This window comes from Cydia amplana, chromosome 4, assembly GCF_948474715.1.
Source record: "Cydia amplana chromosome 4, ilCydAmpl1.1, whole genome shotgun sequence".
NCBI lineage: Eukaryota > Metazoa > Arthropoda > Insecta > Lepidoptera > Tortricidae > Cydia > Cydia amplana.
The window spans coordinates 5,100,224-5,114,103 of NC_086072.1; the positions used below are offsets into that span (position 1 = coordinate 5,100,224).

Here is a 13,880-nt window from a genome sequence, read left to right on the forward strand (position 1 = left end):
AAAGGTAACCTTCGCAAGCTCGTGTCACTTACATCGTGCGAAAATGTACAATACGTTTAATAATTACTGTTTTATATAAATACATATTACATTTGAAATGAGCTTGATATAATTCTGCACTAAGCTAAATTTTGTGCGTTTTTATTGGCGATGGCGATTAAGATTGTCAATTATTAAATAAACAAGACTGAATAACTAATGATTTTACATTAGACAATCTGATTACACTATATTGTTTTACGCGGTAAAAGCGCATTGTCACTTTTCATACGTTCCGTTAACGCACGCGTTCAACGCTGCGTTTATCGCATAAAACAAACGCGCTTTATAATGAAATTGACGGAAGATGTTTACATATCTTTCGTCTATATATATGTATATTTATTATTCAATTATTAGGTAATTCCCGCCGAGAAGGGACTAGCCAAGTGACAATCGTTTACGACTACTTACCATAACGTTTGAAAATGATCACGCCACTTTACGTACCACACCCTATACGTTTACTTTTCGATTGGCGTTTTTCGACTTGGAGGATATAACCAAACGGAGACGCCTTGTCTGTAATTCTCTGTACAAAACAGTCTGCCGATTTTTGCCGGGAGGGGCACGTCAAATCAGTCATACATTGTGAATGACCATTGGCCGCCTATTTTGGGCGGAGGGAAACGCCTGTTAATGGCTACTCCGTTTGGTTATATCCTCTAAGTTTGTCGATATACGATCGTCATCTTGCCTTCCCCCGGCGCCTCTTCCGTTACACGCGGCGGTAATTTTGGATATTGGTAAAGTAATACGTAGTTTAGAACGGACGGTAGCTACTAGGGTACTTGATCGGTATGGACGACTGCGTGTACTTGACGAGGTAGTCCCAGCCGAGCTGTTGGTAGGCCTGGACGAGGCGCTCTTCCACCTCGCGCGAGGGCCGGTCTTCCTGGATCTTGGCGAGGAGCTTGATCGCGCGGCCCCAGTGCTTGAGGGTGAAGCAGTGCCAAACGCCGTAGTGGATCGCCTGGGGAGATACCACTAATTAGAAACACGTATTAGAAATTCCGGTATAAGTTCATAATAATACGGGACCGTACGCGTTGGTTTATCCGACTTTGTAGCCTTAATCGGTAACTTAATCTTGACATTGATTCTTTTTGCCAAATAACAATGCGCTGCTCCCTACACTTCAAAAAATAAATCTGTCACCAAATAAAATATTAACCAATTAAGGTTCCGTCACACAGGCGCGTTTTTCGGGCGGGGCGTGAGCGTTTTATATGTAAAAGCGGCGCGCCCCGCTCACGCCCCGCCCGGAAAACACGCCTGCGTGACGGAACCTTTAGACCTCTCCCAAATGACGCCAATGAAAGCCTGCTGTGACGACAGTAAAGTTGACGCTCTGTAGGTTAGTATATTCATCACGCTAGCTTTTTAGGCCATAAACGCAAGGTTTTTTTGACCCTAGGTTAACATGTTGCTGTACAATACGACGCTTGGCGTCAAATATAGGCCAAGGCCTAAACTTGTACGTAACAATATGGCATGCGCTTAAGAATGAAGAAGATACAAAAGCTAAGATAAAATCGCTTGTCACCATACCTGTCACGTTATAACAAGTATGTAAGTGACGGTAACGGACATAGTGACAAGCTATAAAAATGGAACCATGCTGCGCCCGCTGATGTCCTCCTGCTACTCGATATATGCTACCCACCTTGGCGTCGGTGAGGTCGGTGAACTTGAGCAAGTCGGCCATGTTGGCAGTGAGCTGCGCCAGTAACTTGTCCTTGGCGGCGGGGCTCTGCGCTAGGAACTTGAGACGACACAGCGCGGTACCCATTCTGCACAGCGCATCGATGCTACTCGATATATGCTACCCACCTTGGCATCGGTGAGGTCGGTGAACTTGAGCAAGTCGGCCATGTTGGCAGTGAGCTGCGCCAGTAACTTGTCCTTGGCGGCGGGGCTCTGCGCTAGGAACTTGAGACGACACAGCGCGGTACCCATTCTGCACAGCGCATCGATGCTACTCGATATATGCTACCCACCTTGGCATCGGTGAGGTCGGTGAACTTGAGCAAGTCGGCCATGTTGGCAGTGAGCTGCGCCAGTAACTTGTCCTTGGCGGCGGGGCTCTGCGCTAGGAACTTGAGACGACACAGCGCGGTACCCTTTCTGCACAGCGCATCGATGCTACTCGATATATGCTACCCACCTTGGCATCGGTGAGGTCGGTGAACTTGAGCAAGTCGGCCATGTTGGCAGTGAGCTGCGCCAGTAACTTGTCCTTGGCGGCGGGGCTCTGCGCTAGGAATTTGAGACGACACAGCGCGGTACCCTTTCTGCACAGCGCATCGATGCTACTCGATATATGCTACCCACCTTGGCATCGGTGAGGTCGGTGAACTTGAGCAAGTCGGCCATGTTGGCAGTGAGCTGCGCCAGTAACTTGTCCTTGGCGGCGGGGCTCTGCGCTAGGAACTTGAGACGACACAGCGCGGTACCCTTTCTGCACAGCGCATCGATGCTACTCGATATATGCTACCCACCTTGGCATCGGTGAGGTCGGTGAACTTGAGCAAGTCGGCCATGTTGGCAGTGAGCTGCGCCAGTAACTTGTCCTTGGCGGCGGGGCTCTGCGCTAGGAATTTGAGACGACACAGCGCGGTACCCTTTCTGCACAGCGCATCGATGCTACTCGATATATGCTACCCACCTTGGCATCGGTGAGGTCGGTGAACTTGAGCCAGTCGGCCATGTTGGCAGTGAGCTGCGCCAGTAACTTGTCCTTGGCGGCGGGGCTCTGCGCTAGAAACTTGAGACGGCACAGCGCGGTACCCTTTCTGCACAGCGCATCGATAAGGTTTCTGCTACTCGATATATGATACCCACCTTGGCGTCGGTGAGGTCGGTGAACTTGAGCAAGTCGGCCATGTTGGCAGTGAGCTGCGCCAGTAACTTGTCCTTGGAGGCGGGGCTCTGCGCTAGAAACTTGAGACGGCACAGCGCGGTACCCTTTCTGCACAGCGCATCGCTAAGGTTCCTGCTACTCGATATATGATACCCACCTTGGCGTCGGTGAGGTCGGTGAACTTGAGCAAGTCGGCCATGTTGGCAGTGAGCTGCGCCAGTAACTTGTCCTTGGCGGCGGGGCTCTGCGCTAGAAACTTGAGGCGACACAGCGCGGTACCCTTTCTGCACAGCGCATCGATAAGGTTCCTGCTACTCGATATATGATACCCACCTTGGCGTCGGTGAGGTCGGTGAACTTGAGCAAGTCGGCCATGTTGGCAGTGAGCTGCGCCAGTAACTTGTCCTTGGCGGCGGGGCTCTGCGCTAGGAATTTAAGGCGGCACAGCGCGGTACCCTTTCTGCACAGCGCATCGATAAAGTAGCCGCGTTGTTTCTCATGCTCCCTGGAAAAAAATAACAAGCTGTTATTTAGAAAACTACTTAGATATTGATTAGTATCCCTTCTAATGCTTTTAACGTAAACTGCGTGATCTTTTTATGAACATCAATCAAGGATCACTGCATTATATCCCTGCCATCAAATTCTTCTTTTTTATTGACTGTTTATCTTATTATTATATATTTCCCCAAACTGCATTAGCTAGTTTAATCAGTACTCAAAATTATTTTATATTAACGTCTAGTACTAGCTTTATCAAGAGAGGTATCGATTATCGATAAACAATGATTGATCACTTAATAGCGAAGCAATATCTTGTCTTAGGATGGTATTCCACATTTTTCTTTGCACGCAATGACATTGGACGGACAGGTGATATACCCTTAGGCATCAAAAAGGCCTTTTTACTTAATAACTAGTCCAATTACCTCCTTTAGTTTTAGGTTTATAAATTTGCCAGCCAAAAGACGACCTTGACGTTTTAAAATTAGAATAGAATTCAGATCCGATATCACGTCCGCGAGAATAAAGAGATTAGTAAGTAAAGATCAGTTTAACCCGTGGAGCGCCCTACCAAGACACGTCTGATGCTGATGGTGACTCCATACTATTCTTGGTTCTGGGCGCTCCACGGGTTAATCTTCATAGCATCACTTCTAGTGACCCATTACCCCGTCCGTGGAACTCAAGGCAAGGATTAATTAGGGTCGGTTGCACCAAACTGTTCGTATCATTAATAATTAATCATTTATTCATTTGCAAGAATGTAGTACACAAAACAAGTTCTTACAATATAAAAATGTCCAATACATTCTGCTTAACAAAGCATGCAAAGAAGGTTTGCTTAAACTAAACTTATCTAAATTTATCTAAATCACAAATATTTTAAAGTAAGGAGATACAAAATTATGTCAATTATCAGAATTCCAGAAACAAGAAAAAATAAATTAAGTATTGCAAAATAAAGTCATTAGGTACATAAGTCATTTATTAGAATGTAAAACGTAAAATTTAAAATTTAAATCACATATAATATAAGTAATAGGAATATTCATTGAATAATTAAATGGCATTATAATTAAAATATTCATTTAGGCTGTAGAAACAATTTTGTTGAAGCCATTTTGTCACTTTTTTCTTAAATATATTAAGGCAGTCTTCTTTGAATTCTGGTGGCAGTTTGTTATAAATTCTGATGCACATATAATATACATGTTTTTGGCTACATACTAGGCGGTAAAATGGTGCTGCAAGTTTATAGTTATATCTGTAAGAACGATTTGAGACCTGAGATTGTAATTTAAATAGTTGGATATTTCGCTTAACGAAAATACAGATTTCCCTAATGTATATGCAAGCTAGGGGCAGAATGCGCAATGTTTTAAAGTGCTCGTAAAAGTGCGTGTAAAGTGTGTATCGTTAAAGAGTTCGCTAAATTTAATTGTATGGAAAGCTTCACAGTAAACCGCTGCGGCGCGCCGGGTGACATTGATCAGTCTGTCAAGTGCGGATGGTGCAACTGGCACTTACTGTTTAATTTTCGTGGCGTCGCTCCTAGTATCGTTCTTCATGCCGAGATAGGCGAGTAGTTTCTCCTGGTCGATCTGCTTGATCACCTTGTCGGCGGTGGCGATGAGCTGCTCACACCACGCCGTCGTCACGTCGGTCTCTTCGTCGGCGTTGGGGAGTCTGCTCAAGGGAATATCGGTTTAGTACTCTTATCGATAAGGATCATTTTTAGGGTTCCGTAGCCAAATGGCAAAAAACGGAACCCTTATAGATTCGTCATGTCTGTCTGTCTGTCTGTCTGTCTGTCTGTCCGTCTGTCTGTCCGTCCGTATGTCACAGCCACTTTTCTCCGAAACTATAAGAACTATACTATTGAAACTTGGTAAGTAGATGTATTCTGTGAACCGCATTAAGATTTTCACACAAAAATAGAAAAAAAAACAATAATTTTTTGGGGTTCCCCATACTTCGAACTGAAACTCAAAAATTTTTTTTTCATCAAACCCATACGTGTGGGGTATCTATGGATAGGTCTTCAAAAATGATATTGAGGTTTCTAATATCATTTTTTTCTAAACTGAATAGTTTGCGCGAGAGACACTTCCAAAGTGGTAAAATGTGTGTCCCCCCCCCCTGTAACTTCTAAAATAAGAGAATGATAAAACTAAAAAAAATATATGATGTACATTACCATGTAAACTTCCACCGAAAATTGGTTTGAACGAGATCTAGTAAGTAGTTTTTTTTTAATACGTCATAAATCGCCTAAATACGGAACCCTTCATGGGCGAGTCCGACTCGCACTTGGCCGCTTTTAAAATAGTACATTTCAATGCAAGTGTGAAAAGTGTGTTATTATTTACGAGTCCCGAGATGTCTTTTATGAGCCGAAGGCGAATAAAAGGGACAAGTAAATAATAACACTTTCACACGTACATTGAACGACGTTTTTTAATACATTTGCGAAAAAATCATAATAAAACAAATATTAGTTACACGAGTACTTACAGTTACAGTTACGATTTTTCGCTTGAATTGGAATGATATTGTCTATTATTATATATTATTCAGCACTATATACTACGTTCAGCATTGATTTACATTGCAAAAATTAGTCACATTAACTCATTTCATACAAAAACATTCTTAAAGTTGCAATTTAAGTTCATTATTTTAATACAACTAAATTTTAAGTGAAAATAGCGGGCGCCGGTCTGGCGCCGGTTTTACTTTTTAATTTTTTCTGTTAACGACAGCCAACGCGGCAATGATAGTTTTCCATTCAGCCAAATTATAAAAAGTTTTTTAGTGAAATATCGTATTATAAACATTTTATATATATTATTACAAATAAATATTTACTTAATATCGTGTAACAATACTTTTTGTACGTATTATATGTCTAATGTCAAAATAAAAATTATATAAAGTTTTTGATCATCCAAACTTTTTGGTGTGTACACTATACGTATCGATTACGGTCAGAATTAAATTTTAAAAAAATCGAAAAGTAAAAAGCACTAGTTCGCAAAAACACTACTTTGCGAACGCTAAACAGCTACGTAAAATAGCACTTCTTGAGCAACTGTATTAAAAATGTTTTTATCTGTCGACCTTGCCATTGTCGTAATACAACTATGTAGTTCGTATTTTAACTCTAGGATTTAGTTGTCTAAATATTTGTAAGCTATTTTGACGGTGTTGTGATATTGGTTTCTCAGTCACATTTTTAGTAAGATTTGGAGAGCTGTCCGAGAAGTGAAGGTAGATCTTTTTTTGTAGAGTTATTGCTCCGCCTAAACTCTCGCGGGCAGTATGTATCCTAGGGAACGAGCATGAACTGTAGGGGGCAGAACAGGAGCCCCTTGATTATTGCAAAGTGTAAATGTGAAGTTTAAGTTTCCGATTTAGGCCACAAGATGGCATAACCCTATAGTCAGCAATCAATAAGACGTATATTTATTTTATAGACTCGTAATTTAAATTTACACGTTCATTCTTACCCGAGGAAGTAGTTGACACCTAGATTCTACAAACAACACTATATAGGTACTTACTTTTTAGGATCCGTAGGCGAGTCGATGCCGTGTAAATATGCGATATGCGCTCCGAGGTATCCCGGGAACTTTTCTAATATTTCTTCATACACTTGCTCTAATTTGTCGCCCTCTAAAATAAAAAATAATAAAATATATGTGTCAAAATATTATTCATTAAATAGTAAAATATAAAAGCCCGGTCAATGTAATTGACTCTCGTCAAAATCGAATTGAATCTGTAAACTACTGAAATAGGGTATTTGACTGTATTTCAAATAAATTATTTTACACTATGCATGAAATAAAGCACCAGATGATTAATAGAGAATCGTAGACAACAGTTATTTTTAGACACAATTTTTATTTTAAAACCCCTATAGATAATACTATAAAGAGTAGGTAATTTGATTGTGACGTCACATGCTAGTGTTTCATATAAATTCCATAGTAAGTAGCATGATCGTTTTGACAGTTCGAAAAAAGAAACTGATTTGACTAGTGGTTAAATACCCTATTATAAGATGTGTATTTATTTCGCTAAATTGTTATTTTCATCACAATATGATTAGTGTATATTGTGTATTGTTACACATCATCAGCCAGCACGGTGTGGTATTTACAATAGGGATGTTGACAATTTTTTGGAACTGGTTTTATTTTGTAGATAGACACGTAATAATTACAGAAAAAATATTTAAAAAATATATTCATTAATTTTGAATAAAAAAACATGTATAATAAGTTTCGTGTTTAAATTTCGCGCCTAAACGCTCCAAACTGTCACGTGACCTTGATGACGTAACGGCGTTTTAAACAAACTGCTGTCAGTCATTTTTTTAAATTCTTTATATGGCAACTGACAATTTTTTTTAAAGCCTTAACACACTACCGCATCGGACAGCGACCTTCTTTCTCGCTCTAACTTATAGCTGCGTCCTTAACGCATCGCCTTACACACTATCGATTCGTGCGCCACACCGCACCAAGATCGCGTTTCGGTACGATAATCTGTAGACACTTAGGCAGGTTTTATAACTTGTCTTTGGTGATTCCACTGTGATTACGTCACGCGCTCCGATTGGCGTTTGCAGTCACGTGGTACTGGGCATTATTTTAAATACTTTTGATTATTTTTAATTTATTTATTACGCATATTTATTTACACTTGCAAAATATGATTTTCCGCGTTCTAATATTCCCTGCTATGGTAAAAACATAACATGTTATATATTCGCGATTCATGTCAACATCCCTATTAGTGTAGAACTCACCTAATTTAGTCAGCCAGTTGGTCATAAACTCCTTGCTGGCCTCCATATAGTCCTCGCTCGGTTTGGTCTTCTCCTTATCCCTATTGTTGTTGGTGGTTCTCTTCGGCGGTTCACAGACCACATATTGCAACTCGTAGGAGTCTACCTTGCGGCCTAGCTCGTCTTTGGCGAACGTCACTGTGCCGGTTAAGGTGTGGCCTATGGTTAGGTTGGAACGGCTGATTCTGGAAGGAATACGCTATGTTGACAAATGTAATTTGCTTATAGATATTTTTAAAAAGGCCAGTTCACAAATCGAAACATTACGAATTTTGACCGAGTGATGTGTGTTTAAGTATTACAGAGGTACGGAAAGAAAATCTATAATAATATAGGTCATGAGGTCGTGACGCCAATATTTAATGCTTGTTGCACTAAACCGTCTGTGAACGTTATATTTTGTTTTCTTGTACATATATACATACACCGTGTTTTTTTTTCCGTTAATTTCAAGGGTGCATTGCTGAGCTTAAATCAAGTAACTTTCCCAAAGACACCGATATTCTAATTAACTCCATTTCGGAGATAATCAATAATTTATTTTTTTCCTATAAGGCCTCTACAAGCGTGTACATTTGCCTTAGGGCCGGTTTACATATTGATTAGTGTTTTGAATGAGTTCATACATTTGCTACTAAACTTAAGTACAATCTCGGTCGATCGATGTTCGAAATGACATTGATATGTCACAGATTTCAATTGTTTGGTTGAGTTAAATGTAATGCCCGTGTTACAACAACGCTATATGCTACATTTAATTAGTTTTAAAACTTTTTTTTTTTCAAAAAAAGCAAAAAAAAATTTTTTTGCAAATTATCTATGTCATTTAGTTCTCTTTAACGTACTTAACCATACCCCGAAGTTAACGGAATTCAATAAAAACACGGTGTATAATATACGAAAGTCAGTAGTTAGTTCTTTATGGGACGACAGCGGCGCCACCATATTTCATGTTGATCACTTTGTTTATTGTCAGCTACAGAGAAAATTTATTCCCCCTGCATAATAGAGTCATAGAGAAAAAAATACATAGATTGCTCACTCCATACATCAGTTTTAGTACCAAAAAGACTATTAGCATCTAGCATCGAGTAGCGGAACTATCAGTACTGCTACTTGACAATAGACGTAGCACCGACCGGAAAGTCTTATGCAGTTGAGATAAGACTTTCCGGTCGGTGCTACATCTATTGTCAAGTAGCAGTACTGATAATTCCGCTACTCGATGCTAGATGTAGACACTGAAATTAATAGTCTAACTGATGTATGGAGTGAGCACTCTTGTCTTACTATATTTCTCTATGGTAGAGTTGACTGTACTGTACATAAGTGGTGCAAGGTGCAACTGAACGTTAGGCCTTAGTTATGTGGAAACACTTACTTGTCAGAAGGCACTGGCGCGAAGTAAACCGGTAGAATACTTCCGCTTGCGACGGCTGCTGAGCTGAATTTCTTGCCACTGGTCAAAGCCTAAAATGATTATCATATTTTTTTAGAAATCTCATGTCCTTTGGCAAAATAAGATCGAGCCCTATACCAACTGCGCCAAATGATATGCATACGGAATTATAAAGAGATTAAATTTAAGTTTATATTACTTCTATATTAATTTACATTATTACACATGGTCAACATTTTGTTTAAGTACGAATATAATAATTAACAATTATATACATATATAACGGTTATGTACAGTCAGCGGCAATAGTTGCTAAGCAGAAACTTTATTGTTATGAGAATAAGAGCGCGACAAGGTGATTTTGAACACCTCGCCCGCTTAGCAACTTCTGCTGCTGACTGTATTACGTCATAATTTTATCAACATTGACATACAACATTTACTTGTTCTCGCACTATTTATACGTCAAAAGCAAATTACTCCCGTCATACCGGGGTGTGTCTTAAGTTGTTAACAATAAGGCTTCAATTGGCTTGTTTCTTTCTGATCTATTAGGAGTATTCTACTACATACTATGTAGTGACCAGTAACTGTAACAGCATAGAGAAAAAAATACATAGAGTACTCACTCCATACATCAGTTTTAGTACCAAAAAGACTATTAGCATCTAGCATCGAGTAGCGGAAAGTCTTATGCTGTTGAGATGTCTTATCTTTCCGGTCGGTGCGCATCTATTGTCAAGTAGCAGTACTGATAGTTCCGCTACTCGATGCTAGATGTAGACACTGAAATTAATAGTCTGAACTGATGTATGGAGTGAGCACTCTATGTATTTTTTTCTCTATGGTAACAGTCACCCTACATCAGTATATACCGTATAAAGTACTCAACTAACCTGAGCTCTAGTACAGTACGCGTCCAGCGAGATGGGCTGCGGTAGCCGCTGCTGTATGGCCACCGGTAACTCTTGCAATTTATCCAACAACGCTCTGTTCTCGTGCCGAATGTTCAATCGGAGCACGTAGTCGCCCTTCTCGAGTTTCACTGAATACTGAAAAATTATTTGCCATCAGATTATGAATTTCACACAACAAGAAAGTAAAAGCGTGCAACTCTCAATCCGGAGTTGCGGGTTCAATCCCCGGCTCGTACCAGCAAGTTTTTTGGAACTTATGTACTACAATATATCATTTGATATTTATCAGTCGCTTTTCGGTTAAGGAAAACATCGTGCGGAAACCGGACTTATCCCATTTCCCCTCTGGGTTGGAAGGTCAGATGGCAGTCGCTTTCGTAAAAACTAGTGCCTACGACAATTCTTGGTATTAGTTGACAAGCGAACCCCAGGCTCCCATGATGAGTGATCTATGATGGGTAAATAAATAATAAAAACTGGCTTAATTCGTGTCGCACCACACAAATTCTTATGAGGAGGCTCCGAACCTTAATAATATATGATATACAGAGATGTTTCATAATTTGTATCTACGAGATAACCGAACCTCTAATCTACCCTTTGACTGCCATTAAATCCGCCATCAAAATTACACCCATAGATTTAGATGATATGGTTGAAAGCATGGTTCTATGGGTACGACAGTTGACTATGCCTTTATTTAAGGTTTTTGGCATTCAAAGCGGTAAATCATCATCGGAAGATCAGCGCTGGAAGTCGCCAGCAACATGCTGAGATGGGTCCATTTCGTGACACTTTATTTTCACTATGTTCTTTTTGTCTAATTATGTGTATTGTCTGTGTGTTTATGAATAAAAAACTATTCTAAACTATTATATTCTAAAAACGGATTAGTATTTGCTAAACGTAACAGTACTAAACTAACCTTGGAAGGATACGCATCCCCTACAAACATGAGCTGCTTACAGCTGTTGTATAACATCCACATCTGCGCTTCAAACTCCGACTCGTACAGCATGTCACACAGTGGCGATACTATTGGTGATACCTGCAAACATTAAAAAATATACTGACGTCGTTATAAAACTAAATTAAATTCCGGTAATACAATATAGGGCAAAAAAATATATAATAATTTCTCAACTGATCATTCATGGGTCAATTAGGTTCATGAATCATGTCACTCTTGTTGACATATTAAAAGATATAGAGTCTAATTTTCTGATTGTATAATTATCCGGTACACCTTTTCTGACCGTCTAGTATGAGTTGCGTTCTCGCGCGCGAAATCTTACTTGAAGTCGCGCAAGATATATGGTGTCGCGCGTGAGAAAGCATCTCACGGTAACAGATAGTTTAAAAATCTTTTTATGACCTCATAAATCTTGTTGCGACGAGCTAAAGTGCACTATTGCGTGATAAAAGTATCTTTATGTGCTCTTTGGCATTAGATTTAAGATTTTTAACCTTTTCGACGCCGTGTCAAACATAAAAGCTGTCACTCAGACGCCACGTCACCGAAGTGTCAAAACTGAAATTGAACTTTATGCATATGCACCTAGGTCTATGTTGCTCTGTGGTCTATGACCGATTAATACGTCTTTGGCGTTGGACCTGCGGTGCGTATATATCGGTCATTGGCGTCCAAAAGGTTAAAACAAAACACACGTGTAAAATAGTTACCTCGGTAGCCTTTGCGATGTGGAAGTTGTATGTGTTGATAAGTTGGTAGATCTGCCGGCTTGGGGGGACCACATCTCTAGATGTTAGCGGCGACAATTTTGATTCCGACGGCCTGAATAGAGACAATAATGAATTATTTACATTTTTAAAGTTCTTGATTACAGAGAACATGTTTAAAACACTACATAAGGAGTATATTCAGGGCTGCAGCTATAGTTCGTTTTTTTAGCATTGGAAAGAAGATAAGCTATCTTGACGTCTTCTGAGACACGTCAAGATTGTTTACCTTTTTTCTAATGCTAAAAAAGACAAAGTTATAGGCTTTAGTCCATGTAGCTTGATGGTCTCTAGCGACCTTATGTTCGCCTAGTGCTTATTCGTCCTTTTTAGATCCCTAACTGTATTATTTCTTACCTAATAACTGGTTCGCTGTATTTCAGACTAGCGTTAGGCTGTGCGTCTTGCATTCGCAGTGACGTCAGCGACGTCCCTCGCGGGCCTTCGGACGCTAACAGTCGTAGCTTCGGCCCACAGCTTGGCTTCAAGCCGTGCAGCTCGATGGTATAGTCCGTTTCCAGTGATCCTATGTTCGCCCAGTATTTTGCTATTACTACTTCTAAGGTTACGCCGCCCTGTAAAAGAAACATAGTGTCAATAGAAAGTATTTAATCTTAGAAATTTTACCATTCTTAATTTATCATACCCAAAACCCAATATTATGCTTAATATCTGGGAGACCGAGCTTTACTTACTATAACTGACATTTAAAATTTTTCATTAGGTATAATAAGGGGGGGGGGGGGGGCGAAATCTAGAACCACGCTGCCGTGTCACGCGCATCTCATGTAACTTTAAAAGTTGTGTTTCGAGATAATTACGTTTAAAGTTTTAAAGATACAATGCTGTTATCGATGACGGTTCATCGTATTTTTTTAATTTATTCAAATTTACATGTAGGAAATATGGTCACAGAATAGAATCTTTATTTATTTTTTCGCATAATTGAATAGTTTTCATTTTATTCGAATTAAATGGTTTCGCATGACCAACTCTTCCATACTATAGTGGTCACACGAAGTCATGTAAGTCAAGTTACATGACATACGCGTGATCAGACGTGCCACGTATTAAGCCAAATAATATTGTTGTCGTATAAACCAAGCGCTCGGCCAGTCATGCCTAAGTTGCCTAACTCCGGTAACTCAAGAACATATATCATGCAACTCAAGTTAACCGAGTTGTGTCTGACGCCATCGGCAAAAAAAATTAAGTTACATGAGTTAGTCATATGCTTTTCTCGGTAAATAAAGAAGATTTTCAAAATTTTCTTTTTGAAGATATATATTTAATGGTTTTTAAGACGATTTAGACTGGTTATCCGTAACTCATGTAACTCGAGTTAACGGAGTTTGACGTGAAACGGCAGCACGGGACCACAGTACAAGAACAGTAGTGAATCTTCATATAAATGTGCCGCTGCCGGCTTGAATGTGTGCGTGCGCGCCGGGCGCCGTGTACGCACGCGCTGCCACGCACACATTCGCATAATATACGGGGGAATACAGTGGCGGCAGTGTGGGCTGTACCGCGACTGTGATCGCGCGCATTCGAGTACGCTCG

At 40.2% G+C, this 13,880-nt stretch overlaps 1 protein-coding gene across 1 annotated transcript in view; it reads right to left on the bottom strand.

Annotated features, from left to right (window-relative positions):
* Positions 1 to 802: 802 nt before the first annotated feature.
* The window catches only part of LOC134647495 (tripeptidyl-peptidase 2), a 39,707-nt gene continuing 26,629 nt past the window's right edge, over positions 803 to 13,880 (bottom strand). The window contains 10 exon segments of the mRNA XM_063501845.1: positions 803 to 1,012; positions 3,236 to 3,407; positions 4,934 to 5,092; positions 6,970 to 7,081; positions 8,223 to 8,446; positions 9,643 to 9,731; positions 10,557 to 10,712; positions 11,503 to 11,625; positions 12,261 to 12,372; positions 12,675 to 12,892. Coding sequence (XP_063357915.1) covers positions 803 to 1,012; positions 3,236 to 3,407; positions 4,934 to 5,092; positions 6,970 to 7,081; positions 8,223 to 8,446; positions 9,643 to 9,731; positions 10,557 to 10,712; positions 11,503 to 11,625; positions 12,261 to 12,372; positions 12,675 to 12,892 — 1,575 coding nt within the window.